This window comes from Cricetulus griseus, chromosome 5 (assembly GCF_003668045.3).
Source record: "Cricetulus griseus strain 17A/GY chromosome 5, alternate assembly CriGri-PICRH-1.0, whole genome shotgun sequence".
NCBI lineage: Eukaryota > Metazoa > Chordata > Mammalia > Rodentia > Cricetidae > Cricetulus > Cricetulus griseus.
Window position 1 is genome coordinate 49,297,235 of NC_048598.1, and position 23,516 is coordinate 49,320,750.

The 23,516-nt window shown below is 36.4% G+C and overlaps 1 protein-coding gene across 3 annotated transcripts in view; it reads right to left on the reverse strand.

Moving 5' to 3' along the window:
* Positions 1-23,516, reverse strand: part of Kcnt2 (potassium sodium-activated channel subfamily T member 2) — a 339,295-nt gene that overhangs the window by 50,970 nt on the left and 264,809 nt on the right. For 2 of the 3 annotated variants that reach the window (XM_035445603.1, XM_027417432.2), the window contains 2 exons: positions 18,342-18,514; positions 7,800-7,934 (listed from right to left, as the gene is read on the reverse strand). In XM_035445603.1, the coding sequence (XP_035301494.1) occupies positions 7,800-7,934; positions 18,342-18,514 (308 nt within the window). Of the gene's footprint in view, positions 1-7,799; positions 7,935-10,853; positions 10,926-18,341; positions 18,515-23,516 lie in introns of all 3 variants that reach the window. The other variant, XM_035445602.1, reaches the window with a different exon arrangement.

Here is a 23,516-nt window from a genome sequence, read left to right on the forward strand (position 1 = left end):
CTACAGTGCCAAAGAGAAATTGTTAACAAAGGGGAAAATCGCATATTATGGAAGGCCTAAGTAAATCACAAAGGATTGTCGGGGGGATAAATCTTAAAGAGGATATATATAAGAAGATTAAAGAAAATTAAAATTCCTAAGATATATCACAAGTACTCTTTTTTTTCAAACATCTTTTTGTGTTTAAGCTTTTGCTCTTATATCTTTTTATTTGCTGATTGTATTTTAAAACATTGCCACTGTTCTCTGTTGGCATGTTGTCAGAGTCCAGCTCCTAATTATAGAGAACCTGAACTATGTCTTTTAGATACTGGACATCAGCTACAAAGCAGAGAAAATGACATGGAAAAGGAGGAACATGTTCTTGACAGAAGACCTTTGGAGGCTCACTAACTCACTAACTCCTGGACACTGGTCACCTATTTTCTGAAAGATCTCATTCAGACAAAGGAGGGCAGTTAGGACCAAATAACTATGTCAAGGGAGAAGGTTGCAGAATTAAAATGAAGTCACACCTGGCATGGTGGGGTGCAGTGTAACAATCTTTGTATAATGTAAATATGTATTACTCCTATTAATTAATAAAGAGCTGAATGGCCTATAGCTGAACAAGAAGGGATTGTGCAGGAGAGCCAGAGGAGGATGACATGGGGAAGAAGCAAGGTGGAGTCCGAAGAGATGCCAAAAGAAAAAGAGTGAGTCTTGTAGGAAGTACATGCATGAGGTAATGGAGCCTCGGGACAGTACATAGGTTAATATACCAGTTAATTTAAGTTATAAGAACTAGTGAAGGGAACTAGTATTTTTCCCTAGTGCATGAACTAGCTTTTTGGAGTCTATTCTGTATGGAGAGATACTTTGCTTAGCCTAGATACAGGGGAGGGCCTTGATCCTGCCTCAAGTGATGTGATAGTCTTTGTTGATTCCTCATGGGAGGTCTCACCCTCTCTAAGGAGTTAATAGAGGTGGGGTGGGGAAAAGGTGAGGGGAGTAGGAGGACAAGAGGGAGAGAAAACTGGGATTGTATGTAAAAAAAGTTGTTTAAAAAGTAAAAAAATGTATGTGCTTCTTTTGGGTATATGCCTAAGAGTGGAATTGCTGGATCTTGTGGTAGACTGATTCCCATTTTCCTGAGGAATCACCATACTGATTTCCAAAGTGACTGTACAAGTTTGCACAACCACCAGCAGTGGAGGAGTGTTCACTTTTCTCCACATCCTCTCCAGCATAAGATATCATTGGTATTTTTGATTTTAGCCATTCTGACAGGATTAAGATGGTATCTCAGAGTTGTTTTGAGTTGCATTTCCCTGATGGCTTAGGATATTGAACACTTTCTTATGTGTCTTTCAGCCATTTTAGATTCCTCTATTGAGAATTCTTTATTTAATTCTGTACCCCACTTTTTAATTGGAATATTTGGTGTTTTGGAAATTAGCTTCTTGAGTTCATTGTAAATTTTGGACATCAACCCTCTGTTGGATATGGGGTTGGTGAATATCTTTTTCCATTTTGTTTGTTGCCATTTTGTCTTGCTGACTGTGTCTTTTGCTTCTCAGTTTCAGGAGGTCCCATTTATTAATTGTCGACTTCAGTGACTGTGCTACAGGTGTAATGTTCAGGAAGCTGTCTCCTGTACAAATTCATTCAAGGACACTTCCCACTTTGTCTTCTAAGAGGTTCAGTGTGGCTGGATTTATGTTGAGGTCTTTCATCCATTTGGACTTAAGCTTTGTGTATGGCGATAGATATGTGTCTATCTGCAATCTCCTACATGTCCTAATCCAGTTATGTCAGGACCATTTGTTGAAGATGCTTTCTTTATTCCATTGTATATCTTTAGCTTCTTTGTCAAAAATCAGATGTTCATAGGTATGTGGATTAATATCAGGGTTTTCAATTTGATTCCCTTGGTCTACCTGTCTATTTTTGTTTCAATACCAAGCTGTTTTCAGGACTATAGCTCTATAATAGAACTTGAAGTCAGGAATGGTGATGCCTCCAGAAGTTCCTTTATTGTACAGGGTTGTTTTGGCTATCCTGGGTCTTTCATTTCTCCATATAAAGTTGAGTATTGTTCTTTCAAGGTCTGTGAAGAATTGTGCCGGTATTTTGATGGGGATTGCATTGAATGTGTATATTGCTTTTGGCAAGATTGCCATTTTTATAATGTTGATCATACCTATCCAAGAGCATGGGAGATCTTTCCATTTTCTGGTATCTTCAGGAGTACTCTAAGAGAGACATACATGTTCCCCAGGAGAGGGGAAAGGGAGAAGATCTCCTGAGCAAAAGGGAGCATGGTGGGAGGAAAGAGGGAGATAGGAGAATGAGAAGGGGAGAAGTGGAGGGGTGAGGAGGACATAAGGGAGCAGGAAGGTTGTGTAGGGGGAAGAATAAAGAAGAGCAAAATAAGAGATATCATCAGAGAGGGAGTCAGTATAGGTTTAAAGAGAAATCAGGCACTAGGAAAATGTCCAGAGATCTACAAGGATGACACCAACTAACCATCTAAGAAACAGTAGAGAGGCTCCCTTAAATGCCCTCCCCTGATAATGAGATTGACAACTAACTTATATACCATCCTGGAGCCTTCAGCTGATAGAAGTAGAAGCAGATACCCATGGTTAAACACTGAAGTAAACTGGAATCCACTTTCAGAGAAGGAGGAATGATGAGCAAAGGAATCAAGACCAGGCTTATGAAACCCACAGAAACAGCTGACCTGAACAAAGGGGAGCTCTTGGCCCCCAGACTGATCACTGGGAAACCAGCATGGAACTGATCCATACTCCATGAATGTGGGTGTCAGTGAGGAGGCCCCAGAAATCTATGGGACCTCTTGTAATAAATAGATCAGTACGTATTCCCAGCATAGGCATGGACTTTGGGAGTCCATTTCACATAGAGGGATACTCCCTCAGCCTAGACACACAGGGGAGGGCCTATGTCCTATCCCAAATGATATGACAGACTCTGAAGACCCCCCCATGGAGGTGTCACTCTCCCTGGGGAGCAAAAATGGTATAGGATAAGTGGGGTGTTAGTGGGGCCAGGGGAGGAGGGGTGGGAGAGGGAACTGGGATTGACATGTAAAACAATCTTGTTTCTAATTTAAATTAAAAATGGAGAAAAATAAAAAATAATAATAAAGAAGAAGAAACAAGTCTAAGCTATCAATCAAGCATATATCTCTAAGGTTATTGGGGTACTGGATGGAAGGACAGGAGAGTTCACCCTCAGTGGGTCATGTTTATAATCTTATGATTGTGAGGTTGAAGCAAGACAATCATGTGTCTAAGGTCTGCCTGGACTTCACAGTGACTTGCTTTTACACAGCCACACACAGAAATGGGTTTGAGGTCTGATATAAGAAAGGTTCTTATGCCTGATTACCTAACACTGTCATCTTGTCTTCTACTGGCCTTCTGTTTATATTTGCTTAGGGCATTTTCCCATAAATTTAGAGTATCACCACAGTCACTCAAGGTTGAGGTGTAAAAACAAAATGAATGGAATCCTAACTATCTTTATAGAAAATTGATATTACATGTACCTCATTTGTCTAAAAATATGAACCTTTTGGTATATATGTTAAAAATATTTATATTTAACAAAATAATTAAGTTACTAAAATTATCTCTGATAAAGAAATGAGGGAATTTCTTCAATTTTGATCTGTCTTTTCTAACTTAATGTATTTTGACACAGACAGACTTCATGAATACCTTTCTAATTTTCTTTTAAAAACAGAGATCCTTCTCAGTCTAACTACTTGTTGGACACAGTATGGTCAAGTATGCAGTGTTCTGCCAGAAAATTTCTCCTACTCACCACATAGGGTACTTGTCTGTGATGGCAAAGGAGTATCCTGGAGAAGGAAGGACCAACCACCTTATTACAACTTCACCTCTCAGCTACAGCTGTGACAGCAGAGACAACTTCTGACTGTCTTATAGAGACCATGCTGAGACAATGTTGAATGGAGCCATAAATTGGCCAGGATTTCTCTATTCTTCAAAACTTTTGCCCTGTGACCCAACTCTTTGTCTATTTAAATTCAAAGTGCTCAATGACAAACTGAAGATGAACTTTGAACCACTGGATCCTCTTGTTCTGTTTTATGCAGTACACTGGTTTAAATCTCATTTCTCTACTTTTCACCATTCCCTGTTTCATACAGGTAGCTTTTGTTGTTAACGACACATTTGAGAAAGAGGAACCCTCGGTGAGGGATTTCTTCCTGGATCATATCTGTGAGGCATTCTGTTCATTGTTAACTAATGCATGAAAACCTAGTCCACTCTGGGTCGAGTCATTTCTTGAAGGAAGGACCTGGCTGTATTAAAAAAGCAAGCTGGACAAGTCAGGGAAAGCAAGCCAGTTGGTAGTGTTCTTCACTGTCCTGCCTGTGTTCCTTCCCTGACTCCCAACAAAAGCAGACAGTAACCTGTGAGCTGAAACAAACTACTTCTTATCCCCAAATTGCTTTGGGATAAGGTGTTTATGACAGCAACAGAAACACAAATTAAGACAACTTGTCTCTTAACTGGCATATAGTGATGAGTGGCCAAACTTAGCCTGTTAAGCTTCTGGAGCCTGCAGTTTTCCCTAGAGCCACAAAGCTAGCCTTAATCACAAAAGGTAGACTTCATCTTTATCAGCTAGTTATTCCAGCAGAGGGATTTACATAACACAGGAGTTGCCACTGATAGTGATTAATTTCCTTTGTCCTGGTCCTTTTAAATTTCCTTTTCTTTATCTTGTTGCTGGAGAACACAGGTTTCCCGTTGTTGGCTCTTACATTTGCTGAATTTAAAAACACAGTCAGAAGTAAACTGAAGGACAATTTTATTAGTTTTTGCAAGGAGAACAATAGATGGGCAAAAAAGATACTTCTGTGTAGTGAGACATCCACCCAGCCACACCTGTGGTGCTGATCACGCCTATTTGGGCGTGGTCACAGGTGCATATGTGAGTGTGTGGTATTTGGACTGGGGTCAGGGATAGGCTCTCTCTCTCTTGGTTCCGGTCGGGTCTCAGAGAGCAGCCTGGGTGTGGATCTTTGGAGCTGGAACCTGCAAGTCATCAGTTTCTTATGTAAGTGACTTCTCCCCGAATAAAATTAACCTATATTTAATCAAGTCCCGTGTATCTTAATCTATACATCTACACTTCAGCACAGCTGGGAAAGAGAAGATAGATTTGAAAAGACAAACAGGTTTTCTTTGTCAGAGTCACTGATTTCCTCGAGCCAGGCTTAGGACATTTGTCAGTTGGTGGCATCATGGGGGTTTGGTGAGATGCTTTCAGGGTGAGCATGAGACTCCCAGAAGTGGTAGAAAAGTTAGCACTTGGTCTGATATTAGAAAACAATTAATAGAATGAGGGAAAAGAAAAACTTACAATTTTACTCTGCACATTGGCAGGTTTCTTAGTGAAGATCTATAAATTGACATATGGAGTGAAGGGCTGGAATTCAGTCTGGGCAGAGGGAGTAAAGCTTAATTAGGGACAGAGAAATGGTGGATGAATCAGTTCAGAGAATACAAGGTGGTTATAGGAATATGAAGATTTATGGATGTTAGGAAAAAATGAGAAACCAGCATGAGACTGATTCAGACCCCCTGAATATGGTGTCAGTGAGGAGACCTTGGAAATCTATGGAGCCCCTTGTAGTGGATCAGTACTTATCCCTAGCATAGGAATGGACTTTGGGAGCCCATCCCACATGGAGGGATACTTCCCGAGCCTAGACACAAGGGGTTTGGCCTAGGCCTTATCCCAAAGACTATGACAGACTTAGAAGATTATCCCCCCCATGGAAGAACTCACCCTCCCTGGGGAGCAGAAATAGTATGGGATAGGTAGAGTGTTACTTGGGGGGGGGGGTTAGGGGAGGAAGGAAGTGAGAGGGACCTAGGATTGACATGTAAAATAATCTTTCTAATTAAAATAAAAATTAAAAAATTATTTACCAGTTCTTCTGAAATTCTTTTGGAGTTTGTTCACCTAAATGTCATAAAAATTATGCAATTTCTAAAATATCCTACTCTTCTGATTTTTTGATTCTGGGAATTAAAATACCATTTCCCCCTTCTCTTTGCTACCTCCAAATCCTCCCCCATACTCTCAGTTGCTGTCTTTCAATTAAGACCTTGATTTCTTTACTTGCTGACTGATACATTCGTAAATATATTAATACAATCTCCTCAGTCCCTGTAAGGTTTGTCCAAATATGATTTCAGAGCTGACCACTTGGAACTGGATAACCAATTGTACTCTTTCCTGGAGGAGAACTTTCTCCTGTTCTCAGAATTCCTAGTTGGTTGTGATTCTTCATGTAGGAACGAGCCCTTCTTAAAGAAAGATGAAACTAGTCTTTGAGGGATCTTACATTATTCACTCACCATTCATTCATTCATTCATTCACTCATTCATTCATGCATCCATCCATCAGCCAGGTCCTGAGAGAAGATCTGCTTTGTGTCTTCTCTAAAATAACTCTGGTCAGTCAGTTTCAAATAATTAATTAATACCTTGATACCTATCAGCAAGACAAAGAGTTATTGTTATCTAGGAATCATATAATCCATTCAAAGAGTAGATAATAAAGATTTAAACAACCTTAACTGTCATTACAGAATTAAAGACAGGACACTGGAAGTAAAATAGCACATTTAGTTTGAAACTCATCTCTAAAAACAATAATTAGCTTTTGGAAAGCATGGAAGGAAAAGAATTATGTTTTTTCTTACTTTATGCACTAGCTGTGGACCTCAACATTGAATTTATTCCTCCTTTCATTCTCTAAGGAAACAAGTTGCTTACAAAGGGCATGTTTTCAATAAATCCTACATTAGTTTTCAATGCTCTATCCAGGACAGTCAGATTAGCTGTATTATGCATGGGCTACCACACTGTAAGAACATGACAGTATATATTCTTCCTGCTAGAGCTAGCAATTCTCATGTAAATTCAGGGTATATTTTTCTGGGTGTGGTAGTTATTACATTGCCATTTCAAGGTAGGTGAATTAATTTTCTCAGAGATTTATGGATGTGGGAAATTATAGTTCAATGAGATAAGGAAAACACTTAGGTCATAAAGTTAGTGATGACAGGTGGACATGGTGCCCAATGGCCTTTGCTGCTGTCTCTAGTAGGGTAAGTTTTCTCAATTTTCCATTGTGTCACATGAAACTGGCAGTTGTATGGCTCATAATTATAGTATATAATGTTAATACATATATTTAAAATAACAAGTATGTTCCAAGATATGATATATTTTTGGTATCTTGATATCCAAATAATGATATATTAAAATATTTAAATCATAAGTAGCCTTGAAAGTGATATATTGATATTTAGAGAAAGGAAGTCCCTAAAAACCACAAATCAAAATGTCATACTAATTGGGGCTCACACCTAAGTTACTACCTGAGAATTCTGAACTCACCCTATAAACTGACATATTTGGAATTGGCATAGTCATTGCTACCAAGGAAGGCACAAAGATGAATGAAAGAGAATGGTGAAAGACTTGACAAGATTTGAGTTACTGTATTAATTCAGTAGGTCACACATTTCCTTTGAGCTTCTAAATGCTCATTCACAAAACAGAAATTTATGCCATCTGTGACAGTGAAACTTTCAAGTTATGTACTAAATAAGAATTTGTTTCATGATCAAATGAATAAACAAAGGACCCAAGGCCAGGCTTCCTGTCACATGGTCACTCCTCATGCACAGGTAGAATCAAATACTTTACATCGGAAAACACAAAGAGCAGACACGTACCTGAAAAGTGTTTGCACATTCACAATCGTTTTAGCATCTGCCATGTAATCCTCCTCTGCACTCATGGTGCTTTCTTTGTCCACCACCACCATGTTGGCTGCAAAGGTCACGCCACACCTGAGCAAGTCATCTAGGCTTTGATAAAAATCCACAAGGAAAAAAAAGATGGCTTTAAATAAACCACAATACCTCAATCAATGTCCAAATTTGCTTATTGGTAGGCCTATGAATGTTGTGCTTGTAGCTGAATTTAATAGGGAACACAGGCACTAAGGAGACTCATGATGAAATATGATCTGGTGATACGTAAATCAGAATTCTTCAGATACCAACTGTTCCAAAGAACCCATATTTGGTATCTGTTTTTAGTAACACTTGCTACATTAACAGTAAATAGAAATCATGATAATGATAACAATTCTTTATTACAGTGAATGTACTACTCAAGGATTGTACATTACAATTGGCTCAAGTTTCTAAGGAGCTTTTTGTGGGAGTATAAGAGGGGCAAGGACTATACTAATTCAGTTGACAAAGCTATTGTAGAAGTGTAAAGCCATGTGATAAGTATTTTTAAATGTCTACATTTATTAATGTAAGAACTATATACTGCAGATTTTTCCTGCACTACAAAGAGAGTATGGTGTGTGTGTGTGTGTGTGTGTGTGTGTGTGTGTGTGTGTGTGTATGTGTGTGTGTTAAAATGCTACCATAAAGCTAGAACAAGTTTTCAGGAAGGGATTGAAAGGGATTGAATGGCCCAAGTTTCTTTGTCTGCATGAGGTGACTAGAAAAACTAGAGTACAATTACGTTTTACCTAGTCAGTGTTTGCTCCTGTCCCTGCAGTTTCCTTGCAAATTAAAGAAAAGGATGTTTACCATTGAGGGTGAAGAAGGGCAACAGTTTCACTGTCCTTGCTTTGTATGGACAAAACAAAAAAAAAAAAAAAAAAAAAGAAAAAAAAAGAAAAAAAAAAAAGCGCACACAATCGGGACAAAATGGTGTGAGACTAAACTAGACCCAGTACAGGAATGTTGTAGTTACAGGGTTCAGTGGGTACAGTGAACACAGATAGAAAGAAAATCAGCCCAGACCTCTTCATCAAAACCGTAAAAACAAAATTTGAACACCTACTGTCACTACTGCTGCTCATTAGAGTTAGTCTCCACACATCTCTTTAAAGCACGTGTTTTGATCACATAGCCACGTACCTGACAGAGGCATTACCAAGGACTCAGCCTAGTACCTTCAGGAATAATCCAGGAAAAAAAAGACAAATACTGCCTTTGAATTTGGAGCTATTTTGTGACAGAGGTTTTATAGATAAAACTTAAAAACAAAATCATCCCCCAAAAATTTCCACGAGAAAATAGGCCAGAATATTAGCATCCAATGCACACAATTATTATTTTCAAGATTAAATCCATAGTATACCAGATTTTAGGTGCAGAAGATTCATTGCACTTATTCCTGCATCGATTAAACTACATTTTAGAAGGCATCAGGCAGGGACTGGGGGCTTAGGCAAGTGGTAATGTGCTTGTCAGCATTTGCAATTCCTTCATCCAAGAGCCACAGCATCACAGGAAAAAGGTGAAAAAAAAAAAAAAAGCTGTGGTCAGTTATGGAGAATAAGATGAACACTAAGTCATCTTACTTCTAGATGTCTATTAATTTCAAGCTATTTCCTCATATTTCAGCCTTCAAAAGCTTTTTCTCCATCAAAATTCTCTATTAGAATTTTATAGAAGGAAAATAGAAACTTGCAAGTCAGTTTTACTAAGTCAAAGCATAAATAATTTCACAAAATGATGTTATGCCGGACAAATTTTCCTAAGTGTTCTAAGTTTCCTGTATCCACCTGCTCTCAGGTGCCTCCATTGATCCATCTTTACCATATTCCCTGTTGTAGTTACTAAGGACGTTGAATTATTACTAAAATATGTGTTAGAATTTATAGGTAATACATATAATTCGGATGGTATTAATGAGGCATATAGATTATATATGTTCTCCAAGATTTAAGTTTTCTATTTAACAAAATAGCTTTTTTGAGTAGGTTATGAACTTATTTTTATGACTCCTGCCTATCTTCTCTCTGCTACGTCTTTATTTTGTATCATTTTTAAAAGCATGGTTGCATTACATAGGTCAGCCACCAGATGGCAGCCAATGAAAATCAATCAGAGAGCAGTAAAACCAAAAGTTGCTCTAACCTGTTATGCCTTTTTCTCTCTTCCATTACTCAGTTTTACTAAGGACTAGAATGTGAAATTGACAAGTGTGAGGAAGTATTCTTGTTCCAAATAGGTTTTATTTTTCATGAAAATTCAAATAAAGCAAACAAGAATTATACAGGGACACTCCATATATAATTCCCTCTCTAATATATACACGTGCATATAGATATGGTGACCCACTTTCAATATGTATTCCTTTATAATCAATCAATCCTAGTTCATCTCCTCCTTGGGAATTTTATTCTATAAATTTCTTTTTTGATCGCCATAAATATTTTGCAGTAGCATTTCATGTTAACTGCCTGGTAATAATTTACATTTTCTAATTAATGGTGCTAATATATATTTACATTTTATGTTACTGCATTACATAGTTATATGTGTGACATAATATTTCAATTAGCAAATGATATCATTATAAATTATGAAATTGTTACTATTTGTATTTCAAGGTATGGTAATGGCCTTATGGCGTTGCAATGTGAAATTTTAAAAGTATTTTTTGGTGCCACTTTAGCGATAATATTACTGCAAAAAATACTGCTTTTGAAAGAGCCACAAGACTGAAAAAGCTTTACAAATAGTGTGCACCAATTTGCCATGCAGCAAGGTATGCTGCAATGCAGTATTGAATTACGGCTTAGGCAGTATGATTGGAGATGCAAAACACAGAGACATGAGCTCTGCATTCATGGGTCACCATATTTACTGTATCCACACGACAAAGTACACTCATCATGCAGGAACAAGACACAGAACTTGACAGACCACAGGACACTACACTAGTCATGTACCATAGATGTTGTCACCTACTTGTCAATAGAGCCCACCATGTAGTAAACCATTGGAAACCAACAGATTGCATCCAGAAAATGCATATCTGGCCTATGTAGCAGATGGGTTACAAAATGAAACACAGTGTCACAACAGGGGCAGCACTTCTAGGGAAGGGAAGCAAGTTCATAGTTCACATTTTCAAAACCAAAGACAAGATACATCCTAAATTGTTCTTTTGCTTCAGAATATCATTTACAATTCTTATGAAATGTATGATACACTAAAGAACTGAGAATTATAAATCAGAAACATTATGGTATAATTCTACAAAAATCCCTCAGTATTACTCTAGGTTAGGACGAAATGTTTATCAATTAGTTCAGTTACCCAATGTAGAAGAGGATTAGATAATGAAGAGCAAATGGTTTTTATTTTCTCAGATGACCTCAAGCACCACAAAAGCCTTTAAAGAATAGTTAGTAAGCTTGAGTATCCAGAGAGACTTGTCTATGGAATGTATATAATCACAACACGCTTTGTATCTCAATGTGTCAGGTATAAAGTCTATACATGCATGAAAAACTGTGTTATATAAAGTTACATTGGTCCTGTTCCATGTTTATCTCTACAGTCTTACCCTAATGTATATCATTGGACAAATGTTCATTATAACTGAAATCTTCACTTCTAAGCACAGCAAAGAAACTATAACCTTTCAGCTTGTTTAGAACTCAATTAGTAAGTTACATCCACTTAAGTCTTTCTTTCTTTCTTTCTTTCTTTCTTTCTTTCTTTCTTTCTTTCTTTCTTTTTCTTTTCTTTTTTTTTTTTTCGAGACAGGGTTTCTCTGTGTAGCTTTGGAGTCTATCCTGGCACTCCAGCTCTGGAGACCAGGCTGGCCTCAAACTCACAGTGATCCGCCTGCCTCTGCCTCCCGAGTGCTTAAAGGCGTGCGCCACCAACGCCCGGCAAGTTTTCAATTCATACATTCATTCACTCAGAATATACAGACCCAAACTTTATTTAGTGAGCGATGAAATGTATTCTTTTATATTTAAAAACCATGGCCAATTATTTTATAAGATATGTAGAATTTTAAGTGCATATACAAAATCATGAAAATGCAATATGTTTTATTATTAAAGTAAACAAAAAACACTGGGTGCATCCAGGAGACAGAATGGGAGAATATTACAGAGAGGTAATATTTACTTTGTATGTTGACAGATGAGTGGGAATTTGGCAAGTACGAGAGGGAAATTCTAGGTCAAGGTAATGAGAGAACACTTGCAATTTCCCAGATGCTGATCCTCAGTTGGATCAGTTTTTTCCTAACTATTTTCTACAAGTTGATTCCCCTCCTATCTCTTTAAACCCTAAAGATAAAGTTCAATACAGCAATGTGATAACAAAACCTTCCAAATGATGATACTGTTAACATTTTGACTAAATTCCTCCCCCATTGAATTTATTTGTAATATTGAGTGCACCAGCACTTTTACATGGTTTTAAATTACATAATTCAGTTTTGAAAATACTGAATTATTTTATGCATAAATCATATTTGCCTATTTTAAGTATAACATAGGCATACACACCTTTAGATGACTTTTGGACATCAGTTTCATCAAGAACCCAAGCATCCACAGAGCAGAGACTATTATGAGTCGTTAAGCATCCTTAAAGCTCTTGATATATGTTGTTTTCAGTCACTATTCTAACATACATACTTGTGGTATTTAGGATACAGATTTCAATTCTGTTCCTAGACACTTTGTTGCTTCTAACATTAGGAGTGCAATGTTTTGGGGATCTTGATATATCTCACAATTATAGCACCAATAGCATTGAAAGATCAAGGTGTTTGGGGTCTGAAAAATAATTTTGCCTTCATATTTTGGGCTAATTTTACAATACTAGCCTCTTTGTTTCAGGCTTTTAAAGTATTATTCTTAATTATTAATTGTCGATACGTACATGTGTTATGGTGGTATCTATTTTAATCTGCCATATTCTTTTAGGTTCAGATCATTTCAATTTCTTTACACTATCTCTTTGTGCAATTTTCCTCACTGGGTTTCCAGTCTATGCTTTTACAAACCATTGCATATTTGAATCATAAAATTCATTAAGTCTTAAAGTTTTCTGAGTAATAAATGTTCTCAGGTTATTGGGTCACATATCTCCTTATGTTATAGACACCATCATGTGAGATTTAAAATTCAAGATAAGACCTTCATAGATTTTTTTCCCTGCTTTGACTGGTAGAGAAAACAAACTTTAATTTTTAGAAGAAAGCCCCTTTTAAAGAAAACTCATGAATTTTATTCATGACGTATTTACAACATGTATTTAAAATGAGCCTGAACTTGCTTTTAAATAAAAATTACACTATTCATCTTCATGTGATTGCAACTACATCAAAGGAAAATCAAGTACCCTAAACTCTGTAAATACATATACCTGAGAAACATGTTAGCTTTAACGCTCCTCTATGATTTAAAAGAAGCTAGATATATAAAAGGATAAATAATTTTGCATTCAGATATTTTGTAACTGCTCATTTAACTGAGTTGACAACAATAGTTACAACTCCAAGCAACTTAATATTTGAATAAGACATAATTGGTCAATTTTACTACTCATGGGAGACAGTGAATTGGAAAGCACAACTTTCCATTGAGAAGCAGTATTATTGAGAAACTAAACAAACACATACAGCATTCATTACAAATATGTCCCTTGATTTTTTTTAAGGTATGTCCTCAAAGTACAATGAAAAGTTTAAAATATAAGAAAATTATTAATAAAAGTGAATAAAATGTGTGGAATTTTTTTCTGGCTGTCAAATAGACAAGCCTATCTGTTCAGTTAGAATTGACCTTAAAGAAACATGGTGAAAAGGATCAAATGACTTATCTATAAATTTCACAATAATGTAACCATGTTAAAAGAAATGTAAAACTTGTTGTTTATACAAAATAGATAAATCAAGATTTAATGTATAAAGAAATGATTTAGCTCTTTTTTAATCTAAAAGACATTGAAAAATATGTCAAGGAAATAGGTATAGATCAGAACAAGTTCATAGACCACACCCAAACTAAGCGACAAATTAACCAGTTATAAATAAAGAAATGTCAAAAATATTCAAAGCAGCCAATGTTAACAAGTAAAAGTAAATAAGCACATTAGTTAATTACAGCTCTAACTGTAGAGTCTACTGAGAACACTGAATATGTGAATATGAAGACTCATATCTTCATAAATCTCTCACAACAACACTTTGTATATTAAAACTTTGCCAGACAGTGAAAAGGCTCATAAACTTTACCAATTTGCAAAACTCAAGAGCACTTCTCTGTTCAATTAAATTAATACACGCAATATTTTCATTTCAACTTCAAGGAAAAAGTAATATATTTTTATGGGCAATAGTTATCTCATCAATATATTACAACTATACTTTTAGGCATTCGATTTAGTTTTTTTAATTGTTCGATCAAGAGCTATAGAGATGGCTCAGCACTTAAGAATATCGGCAGCTCTGCCAGAGGGCCTGAATATTTCCCAACATCCATAGGCAGCTCAAAACTCTATACCTTTAGTTCCAGGAATCAAACTCCCTCTTCCCTGCTTGGTAGGCTTTAGTCCATCCAGCATTGCACAGAAATGCAGGTAGGCAAAACACTTCTACTCCTATAATTTTTTAAAAGCTTTAAGCTTAGTTGCAAGTACTTAAAATGAATGTGTGTGTGTGTGTGTGTGTGTGTGTGTGTGTGTGTGTGTGTGTGTGTGTGTGTGTGTGTGCATGTTTTGCTAGTGCTCAAAGCTAGGGTCTCTCACATGGTAGGCAAGCACTGTTTCACTGAACCATATCTCCAGACTGTTTTGTCTTATCAACTGGGTTTTTAGATAAGACCTTTCCATTAATTTAAATAGTAATGATGTTAAATGTTTTAATAGGAGAAGAAATTTTAGCATTTTCAGGCTGTCACATAGGTCAGATTTTGCTCTAGTATGTTATAACTTAAATTTTCTCACCATTTTCAAATTAAAGAAAAAAAATATGAGATGAGACCACAAGAATACACATGGCCCAGGTTGCTCTATAAGTTAAGCTTAAATCTCATTTTTGTCTACCTGCAACAAAAGTGTATATTTCTATAGGACAAGGGGGGATTGGTTTATCATATATTTTAGCAATAATTTGTAAATAAGCTGAAGTGTTTAGGTACTATATGCAAAGAGGTTGATTGATTTAACAAGTTATCAGTGTAAAAATTAATGGCATCAGTGTGTACATGCCACATTTTTTTTTTCTTTTCAAGTCAGGGTTTCTCTGTGTAACAGCCCTGTCGGTCCTGGAATTCATTCTGTAGACCAGGCTGGCCTGGAACTTACACACATCCACCTGCCTCTGCCTCCAGAGTGCTGGAATTAAAGGTGTGTACTACGGCAGCTTGGCTATCCCATACTACCCTGAAAGCACACCATCTTGTCTGGTCTGGCACTTTGTGGTATAACCTTGGGTAAAAGATGCTAGCTTTGACTTCCAGCTAAATTTCAGAAAAATTACATTTAAAGTAAAGGGTATATTAAAAATATTTGTAATCTTTCTAGTTCTACATACCAAGGAGAACAGATGGTGACCAACCAGAACTGACATCACTCTGATGAACTGTGGACAGATCAGAGTTGCTTTGATGAGCCACAGAAAAGATGTTTTCAGTGTGCCAGACTTTCATTTGATAACCATTGAAATGTGCAAGTCTTTCTATTTGGAAATATTCTGAACAACTATTTCATACTATTATGTGTTGGCAGAATTAACTGGATTTACATTTTAATACTTCACATTTATGACACATCTATATTTTATATGGAATTAATTTGGACTTTTTGGTTAATTTATCTCAATAGTCATTTGCATAATATTAGCTTCACCACTGCTCTTTTAAACTTAGTCATAGCTGGGCGTTGGTGGCACACGCCTTTAATCCCAGCACTCTGAGTTCGAGGCCAGCCTGGTCTCCAGAGCGAGTGCCAGGATAGGCTCCAAAGCTACACAGAGAAACCCTGTCTCAAAAAAAAAAAACAAAACAAAAAAAAAACAAACTTCATCGTAACCTCAAAATTAAGTAATACTTGCCAAAGTATAAAGGATGATGATTGTAAAAGTTATGGGACTATGGATCTGTTTTAAGGAGAAGAGCAGCATTCTATGTAATTTTGTACAATCAATTGCAGAACAGAAGCCATTTCAGAGCAACAGGTGTTCCATTGTTTCAAAGGGGGAGTAAAGATTGCATAGAACTCCCAGGAGCATTAGTTATTGTAGTCCAGATTTTATTCCTCATTCTTCATCAAAGGAAATGAAGATAAGTAAAAACATTAGACATCATTTTTGAGACATACACAAGAAGCTGAAGGTTTTATATCATGTTCTTGGAATTTGGTAAATAAATTGTAATAATCATAATATGTGATATATGCTAATTAAAACATTAAACTTAAATAAAATTATGCTCAGCAGAAATCAGTGAACAACAGAACCATGTGGAGATTTATATTTCAGATTGTCAGCAATTGGTGAGGTGGGTAAATATCAGAAGTTAAGTTAGATTGTTGTCTATAAAACTAACTGAAAACAATGCATATTGCTCATATGTGTGTAATAAAACCTATAAATTAGGGTAAGCTCCAGAGGAAAGAACAATGAATTAGTTCTTACATAGCTGGACCTAACTCGACAATCAACCATGGGAACTTTACTTGGATGTCATTACATCTTTATCTCTGCTTCAATGCATCGATAACAAAAATTTACTCAAAATTTTAAATTAAATGCAAGCCTTAAGACTGCTAACTCCCTGAATACATCTCTCCGGTGCCAGGATTTCTATGTAATATGAATGTATAAAATGCAAAATAAAAACTAAAATGTGAATATTTAACATTTACTACTATTATAAGCCATGTGCTGGCAAAGCACACCAACTTCTTAAATTAGTCTGCATGGTTTCATTCATGAAAGATAGCACAGAAAGGCCATATTTACACAGAAATAGTTGACCTTAAAGAGAAAAAAGTGACCTGTCAGTAATTCAGAGAAGGAAGTTTTCTTATGTTTTGTGTGATTAATCTGATTCAGAAAGTAAGGCCATTCAAAGAATCACAGAAGTATATAATCCTGATGAATGAACCATTGCTCCAGGAATCAGAAATGTTAGTGACTTTTTATTCAAAATAAAAAAGAACGTGATGGTTTGGACCATGTTTTATATGCTAATGAGGTAAAGGGAATAAATGTCTGAATCAGGATTACTTTATGACTGGAGACTGAAAAGGAGAAGTATACCTCTATTTCCTAAGTAGAATGAAATCTCTAAATTTGGGGAAAAAGAAAAGATATTTTCAGGGCGGTTAGGGAAGAACTGTGTATCAGGAAACCAAATTTTATATTGAAATAACATGAGGAAGAGATCTGTCCAGCATGAACACTGGCAGAGGGTGTTCTGAACACAGTCCCATGTCTTCTTTTTAAAGGTTCTTCCTTCTTTATTTCTATTACTGGGGGGGGTTTCACTGAGTCAGTTTGATCTATTCATTCATAAGCACGACACTATGACACTCTGAAATGCCCATTTTAAATTCTGTTTGTAGTGTTATGACAGCCTCTTATAGAAAAACAGCCCCAAACTCAGCATTTTACTTAGTTAACTGAAATATCTGGAGTTCCAACTAAGCTGCAGCTTCCCCACAGAGAACCTCCAGAATTATGTGTACTGAAAAGACTAGGAGGAGCTTAGCAATCCTTGTATTGTTATGGCCATCCTACACACTGATTGTCACACTCCTGGGCTTTCTTTTCCTATGCTTTAATATCTTCTAACACTAACCATTTATTTACAATTACAGAGAAGGGCACTGTAAGTTTAAAATAAAATGTTTTGACCTTTTTATTCAGGGACCTATGTATTCATCTATAGGATTTGGAAAATGCTGAAGTAGTCATATTTAACAAAGTAAATCAACCTAAAGGTTTCCAGGCATACATATGTGATACAGCACAACTTGCTTTTTGTTACCGTATATGAACATTAGCATAAGTAAAATACACAATAACATTCCATAATATAAAATATAAAGGCAGACCAATAAATGCTCCTCTGATATTAAATGGCTAAAGAACAAAACTACAATTTTGGCAGGTGTGTTCCAGGCTTGTTGAGGAAATTTGTGATAGTATTTCAGTGGCTTCTTTCCACTGGTCCCATGAGTAGATGACCATTTGCATATTAATTTCAAATAAAAGTCTCCATTGCAGTGGTATAAAACTAGTATTGTTGAAACATGATCATAATCAATAATGTTTCACATCATAGCATATACTCTATCTCCCATTGAATTCTGCACCATAATGTATCTGATTTAAAGTAGTTTCATTAAATTTACATAAATTATTTAATGTACAGGAAAATTAAAAGCTCTGTCTGTTTGTGTATCTTAAAATATACTTACGGGTTATCCAATAGCAGAACTATGGGATTTAATTCTTTCTTTGGTCTATAATATGCCCTGAGAGGTACAATAAAATTATATAATCCATTTCCAGCTGTTTCAGCTGCAACTATAATTAGTTTATTTTTGAATCCATAGGCTTTTGCGTCCTCATAGTAGTTATGTTGGCAACTCTAGAGAAGAAAAATTATACAAAGAAACGCCATTTTTATACTCCACTAAAATTTGGTCAAAGAATTTAGGATATATGGTTATGTTAAATTCATCTAACTAATTTTTTTAACAGAATGGAATATAGTTACATTTGTCCTTGCCTAGTTCTCCCACTTGATGTAGGAAATAAACGTGTGTTGAATAATGAAAAGGAGAGGTCAGTATACAACTTGTTTCTGAAAGAGGACTATATATGCACTGGTTGCACTGCAACTTAAAATTTACTATACAGCCACTCAGTATCTGTTTGGCTGTAGCATAGATATGCAAATTCCACTTTCAAAAAATATTGATGTTATGACTAAAAATCCTAAGGAATAGTCCTATTCTTAGGAACCTAAAGTCATGCAATAAAAAAGAAAATAAAGCAGGATAACAAGAAAAGAAGAAAACTGAGCTGTTTAAGTGCAAGTCAGGTTTAAAGTGTAAAAAAGCAATAGAGAAGAAACAAAGCACAACCCTTGATCAAAACTCATCACAGAGCTGGAAAGTGCACAAAGTTGTTGGAAAATTGATTCATTTCCTGAGAGGTAAGACTCAGAAGAAATTAATTAACATTACTAAAAGACTGCTTTCCAGATAAGTTATCTGTATATTTAATGCCTTTAATAGTTTTTTCTTCCCCATGATACATCTCTACATAGACTTCTTTTTATTTACCTGGGTTAATATTAATTAGTTCTCTGTGTGTTCCTTACATATGAAGGACACATGCTGTTATTCTTTAATAAAGTTGTTGTTAAAATGGTAAAAATGAAGCACCATGTGTGAATAAAAATGGTAGAAACTCCAGATGCTGATGTTATGAGAGTCAAAAAACAATGTGCAGTATGTTCAAAGAAATAAGAAAAGTCACTTAAATAGTTAACAAATTCCTATTTAATACCCCAAACAGTTGTTTAAATAGATTATATTAACTTTTACATATCCTCTCAAGCTGAGCAGTGTGAGCAATGTTAGCAGAACTGAGGAAAGGTCAGTGGGAAAGCACATTCTCAGCACGTGTAAAACACGAGATTCAGTTTCCAATAATGAAAACAAAATCAAATCACTTATTCAATGCAGCTGAAGGAATCAACTGCAGCACAGAGATGCAAAATAAAGGACAAAAATGAAAGCTAGAAGTTGAAATAGAAATCACAATCAGAAAGAAATCTTATTCAAATAATATTGATGGAGAATTTTCTATAAGTGACCAAGCCACAAAAAAGTCAGTGAGTCTTAATCTAAATGAATAAACATAATCACATAGTCCTATACTTTATTATGAAGGCATAGACCAGCAAAGATGACAGGATATTAATCAGCCATGGAGAAAGACATTAGCTACAATGGATAACAATAAGGATGATGGATATTTTCAGTAGCCAGAAGGACAGAGGCATTGAAGAAAGAAACTATTGTGGAGTTGGAAACCAAGCAAATAATCCTTCCAGGATGAAGGTAAAAGGCATCCAAGGGAAGGCATAATGGGAAAATTGTCAACCACCGAATCTCACTTGCAGAAATTCCAAAAGCTGAAAATGAGGCCATAGGAAGATGATCTAGAAAAGTAGAAGAAAAATATCTAAAGGAAGATAACAGTAAAGGACAGGGGCAGCAAGTCTTCATATGATGCGGAATGGAGAATTTTTCAGCTCTGATATTCAGCGTCTATAGCCATATAAAGAAATAAATATGGTCACTAGGAAGAGTATTGATAGGTGAAGGCTTAGGACAGTTAGAACTGCAACACCCATAAAATACCACAAGGTAAGAGATCTCTATTGCTTTTCAAGACATGGAAGGGACACAGTCATTAAGAAAATCCAAGGAAACAATGCTAAGGTAGTGTTGCAACACCCTGGCCAGAACAGTCAGTTGACACTGAGACAGAGTGATAATGTCATCCTAAATCTACACACTTCACAGACACAGTGGAACCAACTGATTACTGCCATCCCATAATCCCAAAGTAAACTTCCATTTTCAAACCAGATCCTATTGTACAAGTCTAATGTTACTCAAATAACCAATAATCTTACTCTATAGCCAAGTATCAATAAAATAACATATTTTCTTGTATTAATGTAGCAAAAGGTTGTCAATAAACTGCTTTTAAAGGTCCTGTACTGGGCCTGCTTCTTTTGAGAGCTGAGTCTTCCAGTGAGAATTAGGTTAGTGGTTTGGAGAAAATTTATTTTTGCTCTTTTAGTTTCCTTATGCTCCCCGCCACTCACACACCATATATATATATATATATATATATATATATTATATATATATATATGTGCCATTAATAATGAGTCCAGCCACAACAGTCCCTAAAATAATTGTTAAGAACCTTCTTGAAGGAAAACATCCAAAGGTACTATAGTTGACAAGAACGTGGCTCAGGAAAATGTGCCCGTGGAAGGAGTCAAAGCAAGTGAATATCACTGAAACTTCTCTGTGAATTTAGCACCTAAACGGAGCATACCAGTGATATCAAATGCTTAAAAAATCGAAGTTAAAAAGGAATCAAAACAATAAAGCCTTGAGAAGCAGAATTCCTGATGAAAATGAAACAACATGGGATACTTAGGAGCAAGAGACAGATGTTCTGGCTAACTTTAGGTGAATAAAGTTTGCAGCATACAAATATTCTTTCAGTCTTCTTCAAGAGCAGCAAAAAACAACATTTGTAGCAAAGACAAAGGCAAGAATATTAACAAATGGAAACCCGACTCAATAATTGCCTTAAGTTAAACATACTAATATAATCCTTATAAGAACAGTATCTCTCATTCTGCTCTTCTCTATTCTTCCCCCAACTCAAGCTTTCTGTTCCCCCATTTCCTCCTCTCCCCTCCTCTTCTCCTCTTCTCTTTCTCCCAGCTCCCAGTTCCCTCTCCTCCATCCTCCCAATTATCTCAGGAGATCCTGTTGCCTTCCCATTCTCCAGGGGATCATGCATTCTTTTCTTGGGGTCCTCCTTGTTTCCTAGTTCCTTTGGTGATGTGGATGGTAATCCTTTGATCTGTGTCTAAATTTCATTTATGAGTGAGTACATACCATGTTTGTCTTTTTGTGACTAGGTTACCTCACACAGGATGGTTTCTTCTAGTTCCATCCATTTGCCTGCAAATTTCAAGATTTCATTGTTTTTTTTTCCACTGATTTTTTCCACTGTTTTTTTTTTTTACACTCCATTGTGCGAATGTACCACATTTTCTCTATCCTGTCTTCAGTTATGGGGCATCTAGGCTGCTTCCAGGTTATGTCTATTACCAACAATGCTGCTATAACATAGTTGAACATATGTCCTTGTTGTATGAATATGCATTCTTTGGGTATATGCCCAAGAGAGGAATTGCTGGATCTTGATGTAGACTGATTCCCATTTTCCTGAGAAACCACCATACTGATTTCCAAAGTGGTCATACAAGTTTCCATTCCCACCAGCAATGGAGGAGTGTTCTCTTTTCTCCACATCCTCTCCAGCATAGACTGCCATTGGTGGTATTGATTTTAGCCATTCTGACAGGAGGAAGATGCTATCTAAGAATTGTTTTGAGTTGCATTTCCCTGTTGGCTAAGGATGTTGAGCACTTTCTTAAGTGTCTTTCAGACATTTTAGATTGCTCTGTCGAGAATTCTCTATTTAGTTCTGCACCCCACTTTTTAATTTCATTGTTTGGTGTTTTTGGTGGCTAGCTTCTTGAGTCCATTGTATATTTTGGTGATCAGCCCTCTGATTTGGGGTTGGCAAAGATTTTTTCCCATTCTTTTGTCTTGCTGACTGTGACCTTTGCCTTACAGAAGCTAGTCAGTTTTAGGAGGTCCATTTATTAGTTGTTGATCTCAATGTCTGTGCTACTGGTGTTATGTTCAGGAAGTGGTCTCCTGTACCAATTCGTCCAAGGGTACCTTCCACTTTGTCTTCTAAGAGGTTCAGTGTGGCTGGATTTATGTTGAGGTCTTTCATCCATTTGTGCATGGCGACAGACATGTGTCTATCTGCAATCTCCTACATATCCTAATCCAGTTATGCCAGGACCATTTGTTGAAGATGCTTCCTTTTTTCTACTGTATAAATTTAGCCTCTTTGTCAAAAACCAGGTGTTCATAGGTGTGTGGGTTAATACCAGGGTTTTCAATTCAATTCCATTGGTCTATGTTTCTACTTTTGTGCCAATACCAAGCTGTTTTCATAACTATGGCTCTATAATAGAGCTTGAAGTCAGGGATGGTGTGGCCTCCAGAAGATCCTTTATTGTACAATGTTGTTTTGGCTATACTGGGTTTTTTGTTTTTCCATATAAAGTTGAGTATTGTTCTTTCAAGGTCTGTGAAGAAGTGTATTGGGATTTTGATGGGGATTGAGTTGAATCTGTAGATGCTTTTGGCAACATTGCCATTTTTACTATGTTGATCCTACCTATGCAAAAGCATGAGAGATCTTTCCATTTTCTGGTATCTTCTGTAATTTCTTTCTTTAAAGACTCCAAGTTCTTACTGTACAGGTCTTTCACTTTTTTGGTTAGTGTTACCACAAGATATTTTATTTTGTTTGTGGCTATTATAAAGGGTGATGTTCCTCTGATTTCTTTCTCATTGGTTTTATCATCTGTATAGAGTAGGGCTACTGATTTTTTTTGGGTTGATTTTGTATCCTGCTACTTTGCTGAAGGTGTTTATCAGCTGTAGGAGTTCCATAATAGAGGGAGCCATTGTAGTTTCAAGGAGAGATCTGGCACTAGGGAGATTTCCAGATATCTACAAGGATGACACCATCTGGCAATCTAAGCAATACTGGAGAAGCTATCCTAAATGCCCTTTTCCTATAATGAGGCTGATGACTACCTTATATGCCATCCTAGAGCTTTCATCCAATGGTTGATGGAAGCAGAGGCAGACACCCACAGCTAAACACTGAACTGAACTCTGAAACCCAGTTGCAGAGAGGGGGGAGTGATGAGGAAAGAGATCAAGACTGGGTTG